Source organism: Heptranchias perlo, chromosome 28 (genome assembly GCF_035084215.1).
Source record: "Heptranchias perlo isolate sHepPer1 chromosome 28, sHepPer1.hap1, whole genome shotgun sequence".
NCBI classification, from domain to species: Eukaryota; Metazoa; Chordata; class Chondrichthyes; order Hexanchiformes; family Hexanchidae; genus Heptranchias; species Heptranchias perlo.
Genome location: NC_090352.1, coordinates 28,163,972 through 28,176,761, shown reverse-complemented (window position 1 = coordinate 28,176,761; position 12,790 = coordinate 28,163,972). Strand labels below are relative to the sequence as shown.

The 12,790-nt window shown below is 41.4% G+C and overlaps 1 protein-coding gene across 3 annotated transcripts in view; it reads left to right on the top strand.

The window, feature by feature from the left end:
* Nucleotides 1-12,790, top strand: part of gosr1 (golgi SNAP receptor complex member 1) — a 105,983-nt gene that overhangs the window by 88,440 nt on the left and 4,753 nt on the right. For all 3 annotated transcript variants that reach the window (XM_068008279.1, XM_068008278.1, XM_068008280.1), the window contains exon 8: nucleotides 12,509-12,591. In XM_068008279.1, coding sequence (XP_067864380.1) covers nucleotides 12,509-12,591 — 83 coding nt within the window. The remainder of the gene's footprint in view (nucleotides 1-12,508; nucleotides 12,592-12,790) is intronic.

Genomic DNA, 12,790 nt, shown 5'->3' with positions numbered 1-12,790 from the left:
CAGTTGGGCCAGATGACCTGTTTCTGTGCTGTAAATTCTATGTACTTATTTTCATTTTTTTCAGTTTTTCTTCGTGGACTTGCCTCCCCCATCTGCTCACAGATGAAACCTTCTTTGTCTCTTTTTTTCCTCCCACCTGCTTGCAGCTGAATGCCTTTACAGTCTCTGTCACATCATTTATATTACGGTAATTGCTCTGACTTCGGAGACATCTGAAAGAGCTTTGCTCCCTGCCTGCAGAGGCAAAACAATATACTGTAGGAAATATAAATGTGCAGTATTGAAACATACACAATTCAGAAAATTCACATTATTCGAACAAATGGACAGCAAGTACAGTGGTTCTTTTGATCTCATTCCAGATATCTGCCTCGCAATCCAAAAGAATGATTGATAGCAAACAATTAGCAAATTGGTACTAATCCAATAGCATTGTAAAATGGGGGAGTGAGAGAGCGAGAGATTGTGCACTTATTAATCCCAATGGACATGTCATTGCCAAAAATCAGAAGCCTGTTAACCCACCTTTAATAATGCTGCATTTATATTACAGCTCTGCTGCTGACCTGGCCACTGGAAGGCCACAGCTGTTAACTAAAGGATTATGACCCTTTTTGGTGAATACTTTGTTATTTCCTGAAAGCGTTCCAAAAATAAGCCATATAATGCTAAATGGAAGAGGTTAGTCATCTGATTAATCAGGAAACTGGATCCATTATCTTGAGAATTCTTGCAATTTGGAGCACCTCCAATACTTGCTGAACTTGAATCCAAAAGTTAGGAATCATGCTACACCATTGCTATCTTCCACATTTCTTCGTAGAAATATATTCTCTGAGAAAATTCTCTCATATCTCTTCTATCTCATTTCATGAAAGGGGCTTGGAAATCTTAACAGCTTAAACCCTGTCATGGGTTTTATATCTGATGATTCTTAAGTTTGTTCAATCTCCTTTTGAATATTTTATATTTTGTGAATTTGAATTTCTTGCTTGAAAGTCACATTCCTGGTGGTGCTGGTTTTGGCTAGAATCAGGGGAACTGCAAATCTGATGACCAGCCAATGGCCTTGATATGGCATGATTAGATCTCTCCCTAAATTTTTTTCAGAATTGATTTCAGAATTTCACTTACAATAAATTATTTTTGCACCAAATCTTGTGCCTTCTTCCAGGCAGGATGAACATTTTACCAGGTAAATGGGAGTGGAGGAAGAAAAGGGATATTTATTACATTTTAACAAAGAACTTAAACAAAGAATTTTGTAGTTTATTCATATCTTATGCAACATTTATGTCTAAGCATCTCATTTTGAAGCAAAGATTCATGAACAGGATAACATTGGACAGTACATGTAGGGCAATTATCACACTTTTGACAAGCGTAAGACAAAATACAGATAAAGGTGGCTCACATATTTCCAAAACACTATTGGGTTGGATTCCTCCAATACGTCAGACATACTAAAGGAAGAATTTGAGTTATCTGCCTGATCAAATTATTGGTCTTCAAATAAATAATCCTGCAAGACCATTCCAACCTGCCCGTCTTTTTAGAGTTCTTCCATATAGTGGGGGCAGGGTGGACTTTAAATGGTATGAGTTAGGAATGTCACAGGGATGCCATAGTATCAAATGTACCCTATCTCGGGACATTTTTGTACATTAACGGTGCTATGTTGTTGCTGTAAAAGTCCTCCATAGGGCTGTATATTTTATGCCAACAGAGGCAAGATATCCATGAGCTGCTCAAATCCCTCTAGTATTGGGTCATCTGTTTAGAAACATCTTAATTAACACTTTTTACAAAATCACCACACATGCTTCACAACATACATCTGAAATGTCGACTAATCCAATAAAGACGCATTTTCAGTGGTGGCTAAGAGTATGGCTGGTCTTTAAAACACCAACCCCAGTCTCAGCTGTTCTTGTGAATCAGAGTTATTCCCAATACAATATTGAGAGGATAAAGCTGCATTTCAACAAATGTTCCCATTGTAGGGTTTTAGTTCCGACAGCTCTGAATTGCTTCCTGTAAGTTCCATGCCAAAAAGTGACATTTTTTAATTGAACATGTTGCTATGAAATGTTTATTAACAGCAAAGGCATAGAGGCAGTGGCAATATACAAGCTGTGAAATCTGATTTGGCCACTGCAGCAAAAGTTTCTAACACATCTCTAAGTCCGTTTGATTCAATTGATAGCACTTTTGCCTCTGAGACAGGAGATTGTGGATTCACACCCAATCCAGAATTTGAGCGCATAATCTAGGCTGACACTTTAATACAGTACTGAGGGAGTGGTGCACTGTTGGAGGTGCCGTCTTTCAGATGAGATGTTAAGCTGAGTCCCCATCCACCTGTTGCAGTAAAAAGATCCTGTCGTTTCAGAATCCAATGAAGAATTCAAAATATCAACTTGTCTTTTCTCTTTACAGATGCTGACTGATCTGTTTTTCCAGCTAGTTCTGCTTTTGTTTCACATTTCTAGGATTGGCAGCTTTTTCTTTTTCTTTCTACAAACTGTACACATTGCTGGAAGTACTCGATAATTTGTACTGTATTTTGAACAACACCCTTATTTTATGAAGGAATGACTAGATGGGATATGCTATTGTAGGCCTGAGGGGTTTCTGTTGCATTTCAGAAAGGCCAAATAGCCTGCAGCCGGAGCAGAGTACCATGCCACTTTTTAAGTAAATCCCTGTGACTATTACTTGCCAATTCCATTGGCGCACTCAAACGCAACAATTTGCTATATTCTACGACTTAGAGCTTGAGAAATTTTCAGGTTAGTAAAGTGTCATTAAGTCCCAACAGCCTGTCCGTTTTTTTAAAAATAGATTTTTGCAATTAGCTCCAAGCGAATTCAGGTAGTTTCCCTTGATAACTAATTTGTCATGAAATATTTAAGTCTCTACCAAATACAGAAATATGTAAACAATACTTGTTAAAGCAGTTTCTAAGTAAAGCAGTACTTTGGAAGCAGAAATTCTAATCTGCAGTGCAAAAATAGACCTTTCTAGATTACAAACAAGGTACAACATCCACTTGCTTGGATGAGTGCAGCTCCAACAACACTCAAGAAGCTCGACACCATCCAAGATAAAGCAGCCCGCTTGATTGGCACCCCATCCACCACACTAAACATTCACTCCCTTCACCACCGGCGCACTGTGGCTGCAGTGTGTACCATCCACAGGATGCACTGCAGCAACTCGCCAAGGCTTCTTCGACGGCACCTCCCAAACCCGCGACCTCTGCCACCTAGAAGGACAAGAGCAGCAGGCACATGGGAACAACACCACCTGCACGTTCCCCTCCAAGTCACACACTATCCCGACTTGGAAATATATCGTCTTTCCTTCATTGTCGCTGGGTCAAAATCCTGGAACTCCCTTCCTAACAGCACTGTGGGAGAACCGTCACCACACGGACTGCAGCGGTTCAAGAAGGCGGCTCACCACCACCTTCTCGAGGGCAATTAGAGATGGGCAATAAATGCTGGCCTCGCCAGCGACGCCCACATCCCGTGAAAGAATAAAAAAAAACAACAGCTGCGGAATGCAGACAAAGTGCTTACTCTTAATCTTGGCTATAAATAGCCGAAATAATTTTTAGTAAACCACTGAAACATCATTTTCATCATCATCCACATCTTACCCACCTGCTTTCAACCCTCCTATTGTCACCCTCCATCCCTGAAAAAAAATCTACATGGGTCCTCTTCCAACACCCTTTCAAACTTCCAACTTGCTCTCTCCTGGTCCTCCACCTACCACAGCACCACTGCTGCTGTTGGCCTACTCAACAGATCCCTTGCCTCAGCTTTTTATGCCCTTTTCTCCTCCAGGTCCCTCACCAAAATTCTCAGCTTTGAGCACAACAGCCTGAGTGCACCCAGCACAAGAATGAACTTGGCCATTCCAGTTGGATCACTTGAAGTAATGCCGTGCCTCTTTCTCCGGGCCCAAATTCTCCTGTTAATCGAGCATTATCCCTGAGTGCGAGGACAACCTAGCCCCTCTTGACAACAAACCAACTCCTCTGACTACCTTCCTCTACTTCCAGTGTCAAATGTGAGAAGCTCATGTTTCTTTTGTCTCAAAGATCAAGACGGTTCAGTCGACTGCCTTCGGCACCTCCCCTATCTCTTGTCCTACCACTGCTAGTTTTTGCACCTCAAGTTTTTTACGATATATAATGCCTTTAATATATACAAATGTTGTTGGAACTGTAAGCTTTCATGACCTCATAACGTCCCAAAGCACTTCACAGCCAACAAAGTACTTTTGAAGTGTAGTCACTGTTGTGATGCAGGAAACGTGGCAGCCAATTTATGCACAACTAGGTACCACAAACAGCAATGAGATAACGACCAGATAATCTGTTTTAGTTATGTTGGTTGAGGAATAAATTTTGACCAGGACACCGGGGAGAAACCCCCCTGCTCCTCTTCGAAATAGTGCCATGGGATCGTTTACTTCCACCTGAGAGAGCAGACAGTTTGACGTCTCATCCAAAAGATGGCACCTCTGACAATGTGACGCTCCCTTAGTACCGCGCTGATATGTCAGCCCAGATTACGTGCTCGTCTCTGATGTGGGGCTTTAACCCACAGCCTTCTGACTCAGAGGCGAGAGTGCTATCACTGAGCCAAGGCTGACCCTCCACAAGACCCACCTCTTTGACCGAAGTTTTGGTCATCCCACCTAATATTGGCTCGGCATCCATTTTTTTGATTAGGCCTCTGTGATGTGCATTGGCACGTTTTTCTACATTAAAGGAACTATATAAATGCAAGTTGTTGTTCATTAAGGTGCAGTTCTGGAAAATTTAGACCATTATATTTCTTTCCTGGTTCATGAGTTTCTGATTTAGAAGAAATTCCATTTGATTTCTTGATTTAATCCATCAGTAGTATTTTTGTTGCAATGTTCGAGAAACCAATGCTATTATTTTATACAAAAGGTTTTATTTGGCTATTATCTCTAATGATACCGCACGGGACTCTTTGCTTTTGAAACTTTTACTATATTCATGAGTATTTAAACCTTTTCTTCCCTTACCCAAAACAAAAGCTCCTTTAAAAATTCCAGAATAAGTGGAGCAGCATCCCTCATTTTCTCTTCATTTCTAATAAAGGCTGTAGCCTGATTACCCAGTTCCCTGAAATGGGGGGTTCTTGAAATTTAGTAGGTTGTGCATATCGATTTATTGCAACAGGCTAGAACGGAGGTCCCATCCACCTGTTGAGGTGGACGTAAAAGATCTCATGGCACTACTCGAAGAAGAACATGGGAGTTCTCTGGTGCCCCAGCCAACACTTGTCCCTCAACCAACACCACCAAAAACAGATTAGCTATTAATTCATCGCATTGCTGTTTGTGGGACCTTGGTGTGCGCAAATTGACAAAATCCCCACATGTGCTTAACTACAAGTTGTTGCTGAAACTGTAAGCTTAAAAAGTTTCTCTTAGCCAAATTACACATTTGGAAGCATTTGATTTGATCCAAATATTGAAGCTACAGCATAATTTTACCATTGAGTTCCAACTTTTTTGAGTTTGAATGTTGAAAATCAATTTTGCAGAACATTTTCTTTGTTTGACATCATCCTTTGAATAATTTTCTCTTAATAAGGGTTGAATATTGGGATTGATGCTTGAAAGCTGCACTTGGCAGTCAAATTTTTATTTTGATTATATGTATGGTGGCTTTTACTTTGGGTGACCAACTGATAACCGAAGAAACTGATATCTGAATGAATATTTATGTTTAAAATGAGGACTACACATGGCAGGGCTATACAATATCAAAGTGTACCATTTAGCAAGGAAATGAACAAAGGTTTCATTGAATCCTCGAAGAAGATTTAAAACTGTTAGGTGGTTATTGTCAGTCATCTGATAATTGCTTGCTTTATGAATAGATCATTTACCATTCAACACACTAGCTTCTTAGTTTTAAAATGGGGACATAAATCATTAAAAATCTTACTATTAAAAAGTAATCAATAATTTGAAATATGAATTTAGTACATAGAACAAGGGAGAAAATGCATATTTCATCTTATCTACTTTCACTTTCCCCTTCAGCCTTCACTCTTGACCCCACTGACCTTGCAAACCACTGCCCCATCTCCAACTTCCATTTCCTCTCAAGTCCTTAAACATGTTATTGCCTCCCAAATTTGTGCCCATCTTTCCTGCAAAACAGGCCATTCGACCCAATTGGTCTATGTCAGTGTTTATACTCCACACAAGCCTCCTCCCATTCTATTTACCTCTTCCTGCCTTGCAAGTTTTTCCTTCTTTACTTCAGAAACTGCTCTACAGTGTGCGTGGACAGTTTCCACAGCACCAGCATGCTGAGACAATACTCCATAATCACTTGTTGACGTGCAATGCGCAGTCTGTCTGAGATTCTTAGCAGTAAATCTGTGGAGAAATTCTGAAACTTTCTTCCCATCGAAGCACATTGAGTTATTTCCAGTACAGTGACGACTACCAGATGGTATGGGCTGAGTTGCATTTTATGATAAACTTTATACCCCAGTAGTTAACAGAAATTTGTAGAAGGAGGGTCAGGACAGGTTGCCTATTAATTTCTGGCAACCCTGGACAATCGCTGTCCGGGTTTGCAAACACTTGGGAAAGGTACCGGGGGATTCCTGGCACCATACATGAGTTATTGTCTCCTGAAAAGGAAGGAATACAGAGGGAGTTGACTTGAATTACAGTAGTTAGTTATGGAGTCGATGCGTGGTTAAGTTTAATTAGAGAAATAATACAAGGGTCAGAAATGTTGCGTTATGTACTGCAGTGGAACATTTTGAGAAAATTGCATCTTTTATTTTAAGATTTTTGCCTTTTAATAAATGACATAAAGGAGTCCACTCTCAATTTGAAATAACAAAAAGAAACCCTTGTTTGCTGTTCCTGGCGTGTTTATGAAGGAATCAGTTGCACCCGGAAAGATGGATTTTTATTCTTGAATAACTGGCTACATGCCAGAGGCACTATCAAACAAGTAGGTGGAAAGTTAAGTGCATATGGACATTCATGGTCCATTGACAAAGTCACAAGCACCCAAAATCTATAGTGGGCTATTTTAATGTTTTCTTTTTAAATTAAATTACGTCTAAATTCAAATGGGTTTGGTCCATTATAGATTGGCTGAAATCAGCAGCAGACATTCCCTGCTGAAGATTACCACTTAAAACAATTGCTTGGTTCTTGAGATGTTATGAAAATGAAATAAATGGGTAGATAGAAACAAATTATTTCCAATAGTTATGGGGACATAGATACAAGATTAAATGTAAGAGATTTAGAAGAGTTGTGAGGCTGTTGAATTCACTTTCAGGGTTAGTGGTTGTATAATCTATGTCAGCATTCAAGATTAGATTGGCTAGGTGGATGAAGGAAAATTAATTGAAGGGATATGGGAACAGGGTGGGTAAATGTGATTAGAACTATTTGCTCATGTGGAGGGTAAACGCCAATAGGGACTGGTCGGGCCAAATGCTCTGTTTCTGTGTGTAATTTCTGTGTATTTCAATGTAAGTGTTGGCAGGTGTAAAGGAATTCCTGAACCAGGCATTTTTTAAGTTTTCAGCTCACACTGATGCTGAAACAAACGCTAATATCACAGTAATAAACATCAGTATCTTACTGTAATGTTAACCCAATCTTATGACAATAATTATAAAATATTACATTTTAAACACATGGGGGTCAATTTTGCAATGGTGGCAGGTTGGCAGCAGGGGGGGTGGGTGGGGGTTGAAGGTGCATGTGGCAAACCCGCATGAACAAAACTTACCGTTTCTGACGCAATCGCATGTTGATTGCTGATGATTAGCGTCCTCTCCGGGTTTCAGGCCCGGCAGCTGGCCTGATTGACAGGCTACCTGCCATCAGGAGCTGCAACGCGAGGGGTAGGGAGGGGGGAGAGAGAGAAAGAGCGAGATGTCATCCGGCGCTGGAATGGAAGATCGGGGGTGGGGGGAGGAGAGGGGAAGATCGGGAGGACACCGGGGTGAAGAGGGGGATGTTGGGAGGACATCGAGGGTGGGGGGTGAAGAGGGGGACGTTGGAGAGGGAGACGTCGGAGCAGGGTGCAAAGGTAGGATCATTTTGTGTTTTAACTTCCTTCTATGGTGTTTTATTTAATTTATTTAGTTTCTTATTCCCTGGTCCAGCACTTCACACCTGGTTTCACCAGGCGTGAATCAGAAGCAGTGGGCAAGCCGCCCAGGTAAGTTCAAAATCGTTCTAATCACTTATTGTGTCACAGGTAAAGTGCCTTAAGTACTTCAACAAGGTACATTTGGCTCTTTAACTGACATAGCTGGTGGGACTTCCATTTTCGGATCGCCCGCGCGCGCAAAGGTGGATCCCTGGGAAATTCGGAAGTCGGTGGGTTGGAGCCGGCTTCTGAACTCGAACAGGATTTCCGTGATTTTTGGAGCCCCCCCCATCCCCAACGCACCCACAATTGCCCCCTAAAATCACGATTTGTTCCCTTTATAGAATCATAGAAGTTTACAACATGGAAACAGGCCCTTCGGCCCAACATGTCCATGTCGCCCAGTTTATACCACTAATCTAGTCCCAATTGCCTGCACTTGGCCCATATCCCTCTATACCCATCTTACCCATGTAACTGTCCAAATGCTTTTTAAAAGACAAAATTGTACCCGCCTCTACTACTGCCTCTGGCAGCTCGTTCCAGACACTCACCACCCTTTGAGTGAAAAAATTGCCCCTCTGGACCCTTTTGTATCTCTCCCCTCTCACCTTAAATCTATGCCCCCTTGTTATAGACTCCCCTACCTTTGGGAAAAGATTTTGACTCTCTACCTTATCTATGCCCCTCATTATTTTATAGACTTCTATAAGATCACCCCTAAACCTCTACTCTCCAGGGAAAAAAGTCTCAGTCTATCCAACCTCTCCCTATAAGTCAAACCATCAAGTCCCGGTAGCATCCTAGTAAATCTTTTCTGCACTCTTTCTAGTTTAATAATATCCTTTCTATAATAGGGTGACCAGAACTGTACACAGTATTCCAAGTGTGGCCTCACCAATGCCCTGTACAACTTCAACAAGACATCCCAACTCCTGCATTCAGTGTTCTGACCAATGAAACCAAGCATGCTGAATGCCTTCTTCACCACCCTATCCACCTGTGACTCCACTTTCAAGGAGCTATGAATCTGTACTCCTAGATCTCTTTGTTCTATAACTCTCCCCAACGCCCTACCATTAACGGAGTAGGTCCTGGCCCGATTCGATCTACCAAAATGCATCACCTCACATTTATCTAAATTAAACTCCATCTGCCATTCGTCGGCCCACTGGCCCAATTTATCAAGATCCCGTTGCAATCCCAGATAACCTTCTTCACTGTCCACAATGCCACCAATCTTGGTGTCATCTGCAAACTTACTAACCATGCCTCCTAAATTCTCATCCAAATCATTAATATAAATAACAAATAACAGGGGACCCAGCACCGATCCCTGAGGCACACCGCTGGTCACAGGCATCCAGTTTGAAAAACAACCCTCTACAACCACCCTCTGTCTTCTGTCGTCTATCCAATTGGCTACCTCACCTTGGATCCCGTGAGATTTAACCTTATGTAACAACCTACCATGCGGTACCTTGTCAAAGGCATTGCTAAAGTCCATGTAGACCACGTCTACTGCACAGCCCTCATCTATCTTCTTGGTTACCCCTTCAAAAAACTCAATCAAATTCGTGAGATGATTTTCCACTCACAAAACCATGCTGACTGTTCCTAATCAGTCCCTGCCTCTCCAAATGCCTGAAGATCCTGTCTCTCAGAATACCCTCTAACAACTTACCCACTACAGATGTCAGGCTCACCGGTCTTGTAGTTCCCAGGCTTTTCCCTGCCGCCCTTCTTAAACAAAGGCACAACATTTGCTACCCTCCAATCTTCAGGCACCTCACCTGAAGCTGTCGATGATTCAAATATCTCTGCTAGGGGACCCGCAATTTCCTCCCTAACCTCCCATAACGTCCTGGGATACATTTCATCAGGTCCCGGAGATTTATCTACCTTGATGCGCGTTAAGACTTCCAGCACCTCCCTCTCTGTAATATGTACACTCCTCAAGACATCACTATTTATTTCCCCAAGTTCCCCAACATCCATGCCTTTCTCAACCGTAAATACCGATGTGAAATATTCATTTAGGATCTCACCCATCACTTGTGGTTCCGCACATAGATGACCTTGTTGATCCTTAAGAGGCCCTACTCTCTCCCTAGTTACTCTTTTGCCCTTTATGTATTTGTAGAAGCTCTTTGGATTCTCCTTTGCCTTATCTGCCAAAGCAATCTCATGTCCCCTTTTTGCCCTCCTGATTTCTCTCTTAACTCTACTCTGGCAATCTCTATACTCTTCAAGGGATCCACTTGATCCCAGCTGCCTATGCATGTCATATGCCTCCTTCTTCTTTTTGACTAGGGCCTCAATCTCCCGAGTCATCCAAGGTTCCCTACTTCAGCCTTGCCCTTCACTTTATAAGGAATGTGCTTACCCTGAACCCTGGTTAACACACTTTTGAAAGCCTCCCACTTACCAGACGTCCCTTTGCCTGCCAACAGACTCTCCCAATCAACTTCTGAAAGTTCCTGTCTAATACCATCAAAATTGGCCTTTCCGCAATTTAGAATTTTAACTTTTGGGCCAGACCTATCATTCTCCAAAGCTATCTTAAAACTAATGGAATTATGATCACTGGTCCCAAAGTGATCCCTCACTAACACTTCTGTCACTTGCCCTTCCTTATTTCCCAAGAGGAGGTCAAGTTTTGCCCCCTCTCTAGTCGGGCCATCCACATACTGAATGAGAAATTCCTCCTGAATACACTCAACAAATTTCTCTCCATCCAAGCCCCTAATGCTATGGCTGTCCCAGTCAATGTTGGGAAAGTTAAAGTCCCCTACTATTACCACCCTATTTTTCTTGCAGCTGTCTGTAATCTCCTTACATTTTCTCTTCTGTCGTCTCATTTTTATTTTACTTTTGATTATTTCCCTCTAATGTAATCTAAATCTTTTTTGTTATTTTTGGAAAAAGCTTAAGCACTTAGCTTATCTTTTCCAACCTTCAGGATCATTCTGTTTCGAAGTGGGAGCTAAGAAATTACTCCTTTGATTGCCTGAAAAGCATATCCAAAGTATTCAGCTATCCATGGTTTAGAAGTGTAAAGATTGATTGGTCCCGTCTATGATTATCATGTCGTAAAATGCACTATAATCTATTTCAATATTTCATAGTGTTTACATATAATTAAATATCACACAGCATAATTTATAAATAAAGGTGGTCGAGATGCTCTGAATCACTCTGAAACAGAATTGTAGGTGGGGACAATTTCATGACGTTTGCACTGAAATTACAGTATCAGTACTGAAAAAATGCTGATTTATTACCGCTTCATAATATTAGAAATCAGACTGGAGCCTTGTGTGCTTGGGTAATCAGTAATTTGTGAAAGTAACACGGAGCTCTTTATGCTTTTATTTACTTTAAATTCAGGAAATAGTATATATTTACCAAAAATGAACAGTTAATGGGCACCTTTTGCCCAGAAATTTGGAAGAGGAAGTCTTTAAGTTAGTTTCTCCCGACCTCACCCGCCACCACCCATGCTGTCGTATTTCTCCAGCCAAGAGTGATGACCAGACAAACTCCTCCCAGGCCTCTACCTATGTAGCTATATAATCAGTCACTAGGGACATATGTGATTCCCCCTTCAATTCTTGCTCTCTCTCTGTGGATCGGAGGAGATTGCCTGGTCTCTGTTTAGCACCTGTCCACAATGGAACGGCTGATGATTGTAACAGTTCATGGGAGAGGGAAGTACACCCCGTGATAACTTCCCCCACCACCCCTTCAATGTTTAAAGGTTTTTTTTAAGGAGAAACTGGTCAAAAAGGTACAAACAAAGGAGGCATAACAGGCCATAAAGGAACAGATGCAGCAAGAAAACTGAGAAAGAAGCCACAATCACTTAGACATAGACTAATAAACACACCATTACAAGTTGTCAGATTGCTTTGTATTTTAGCTTGTCTTTGCTCGAAAGTAACTCAGTCCACCAACTCACTAGTTGGTGTGTGGAATTTTCCAGCCTTGTTCTAGTCTGATTACTGGTCTCATTGGACTTTAACCATGGTTATATTTAGAACTAAATGTAGTAAAAAAAGTGCCAAGTCTTCACATTTGTTAAACTGGTGCAGGGACGAAGAGGTAAATAAGGAGAAAGAAGGATGAAGATTAATTAGAGGAAATTGGAGAAGTGAGCAGCTGTGGGAATAACCAGTGCGCTAGTACCAATCGCACTTATCAAAGAAACAGACTATGGTGTGTATTTTAATTTTCTGTCTGTTCAGCTTGGAGATTGCAGCAGACTAAGCAAGCTATTCTTAGCAATGATAATGATGTGTTTTCTTTCTTTAGCATTGCCATGGCAACAAAAGAAAATGTGACATCACAACGAGGAATGCTGAAGTCAATACAAAGCAAAGTGAACTCTTTGGCCAGTATCCTTTTTTAAAGCATTTTTATAAAGTCTTCTATGTAGTCTCTAGGTAAGAATAAATTGGAAGGTAGAATGTCGTGAGCCAGGCTGGTGGACTTAGCCTGCTAAATAAGCCAGACTCACCATGTATGGTACAGTGTATCTGGAGTTTGTACATCCTTGGTTGGAAAACTAAAACTTTTCAGTGACGATGTAACATC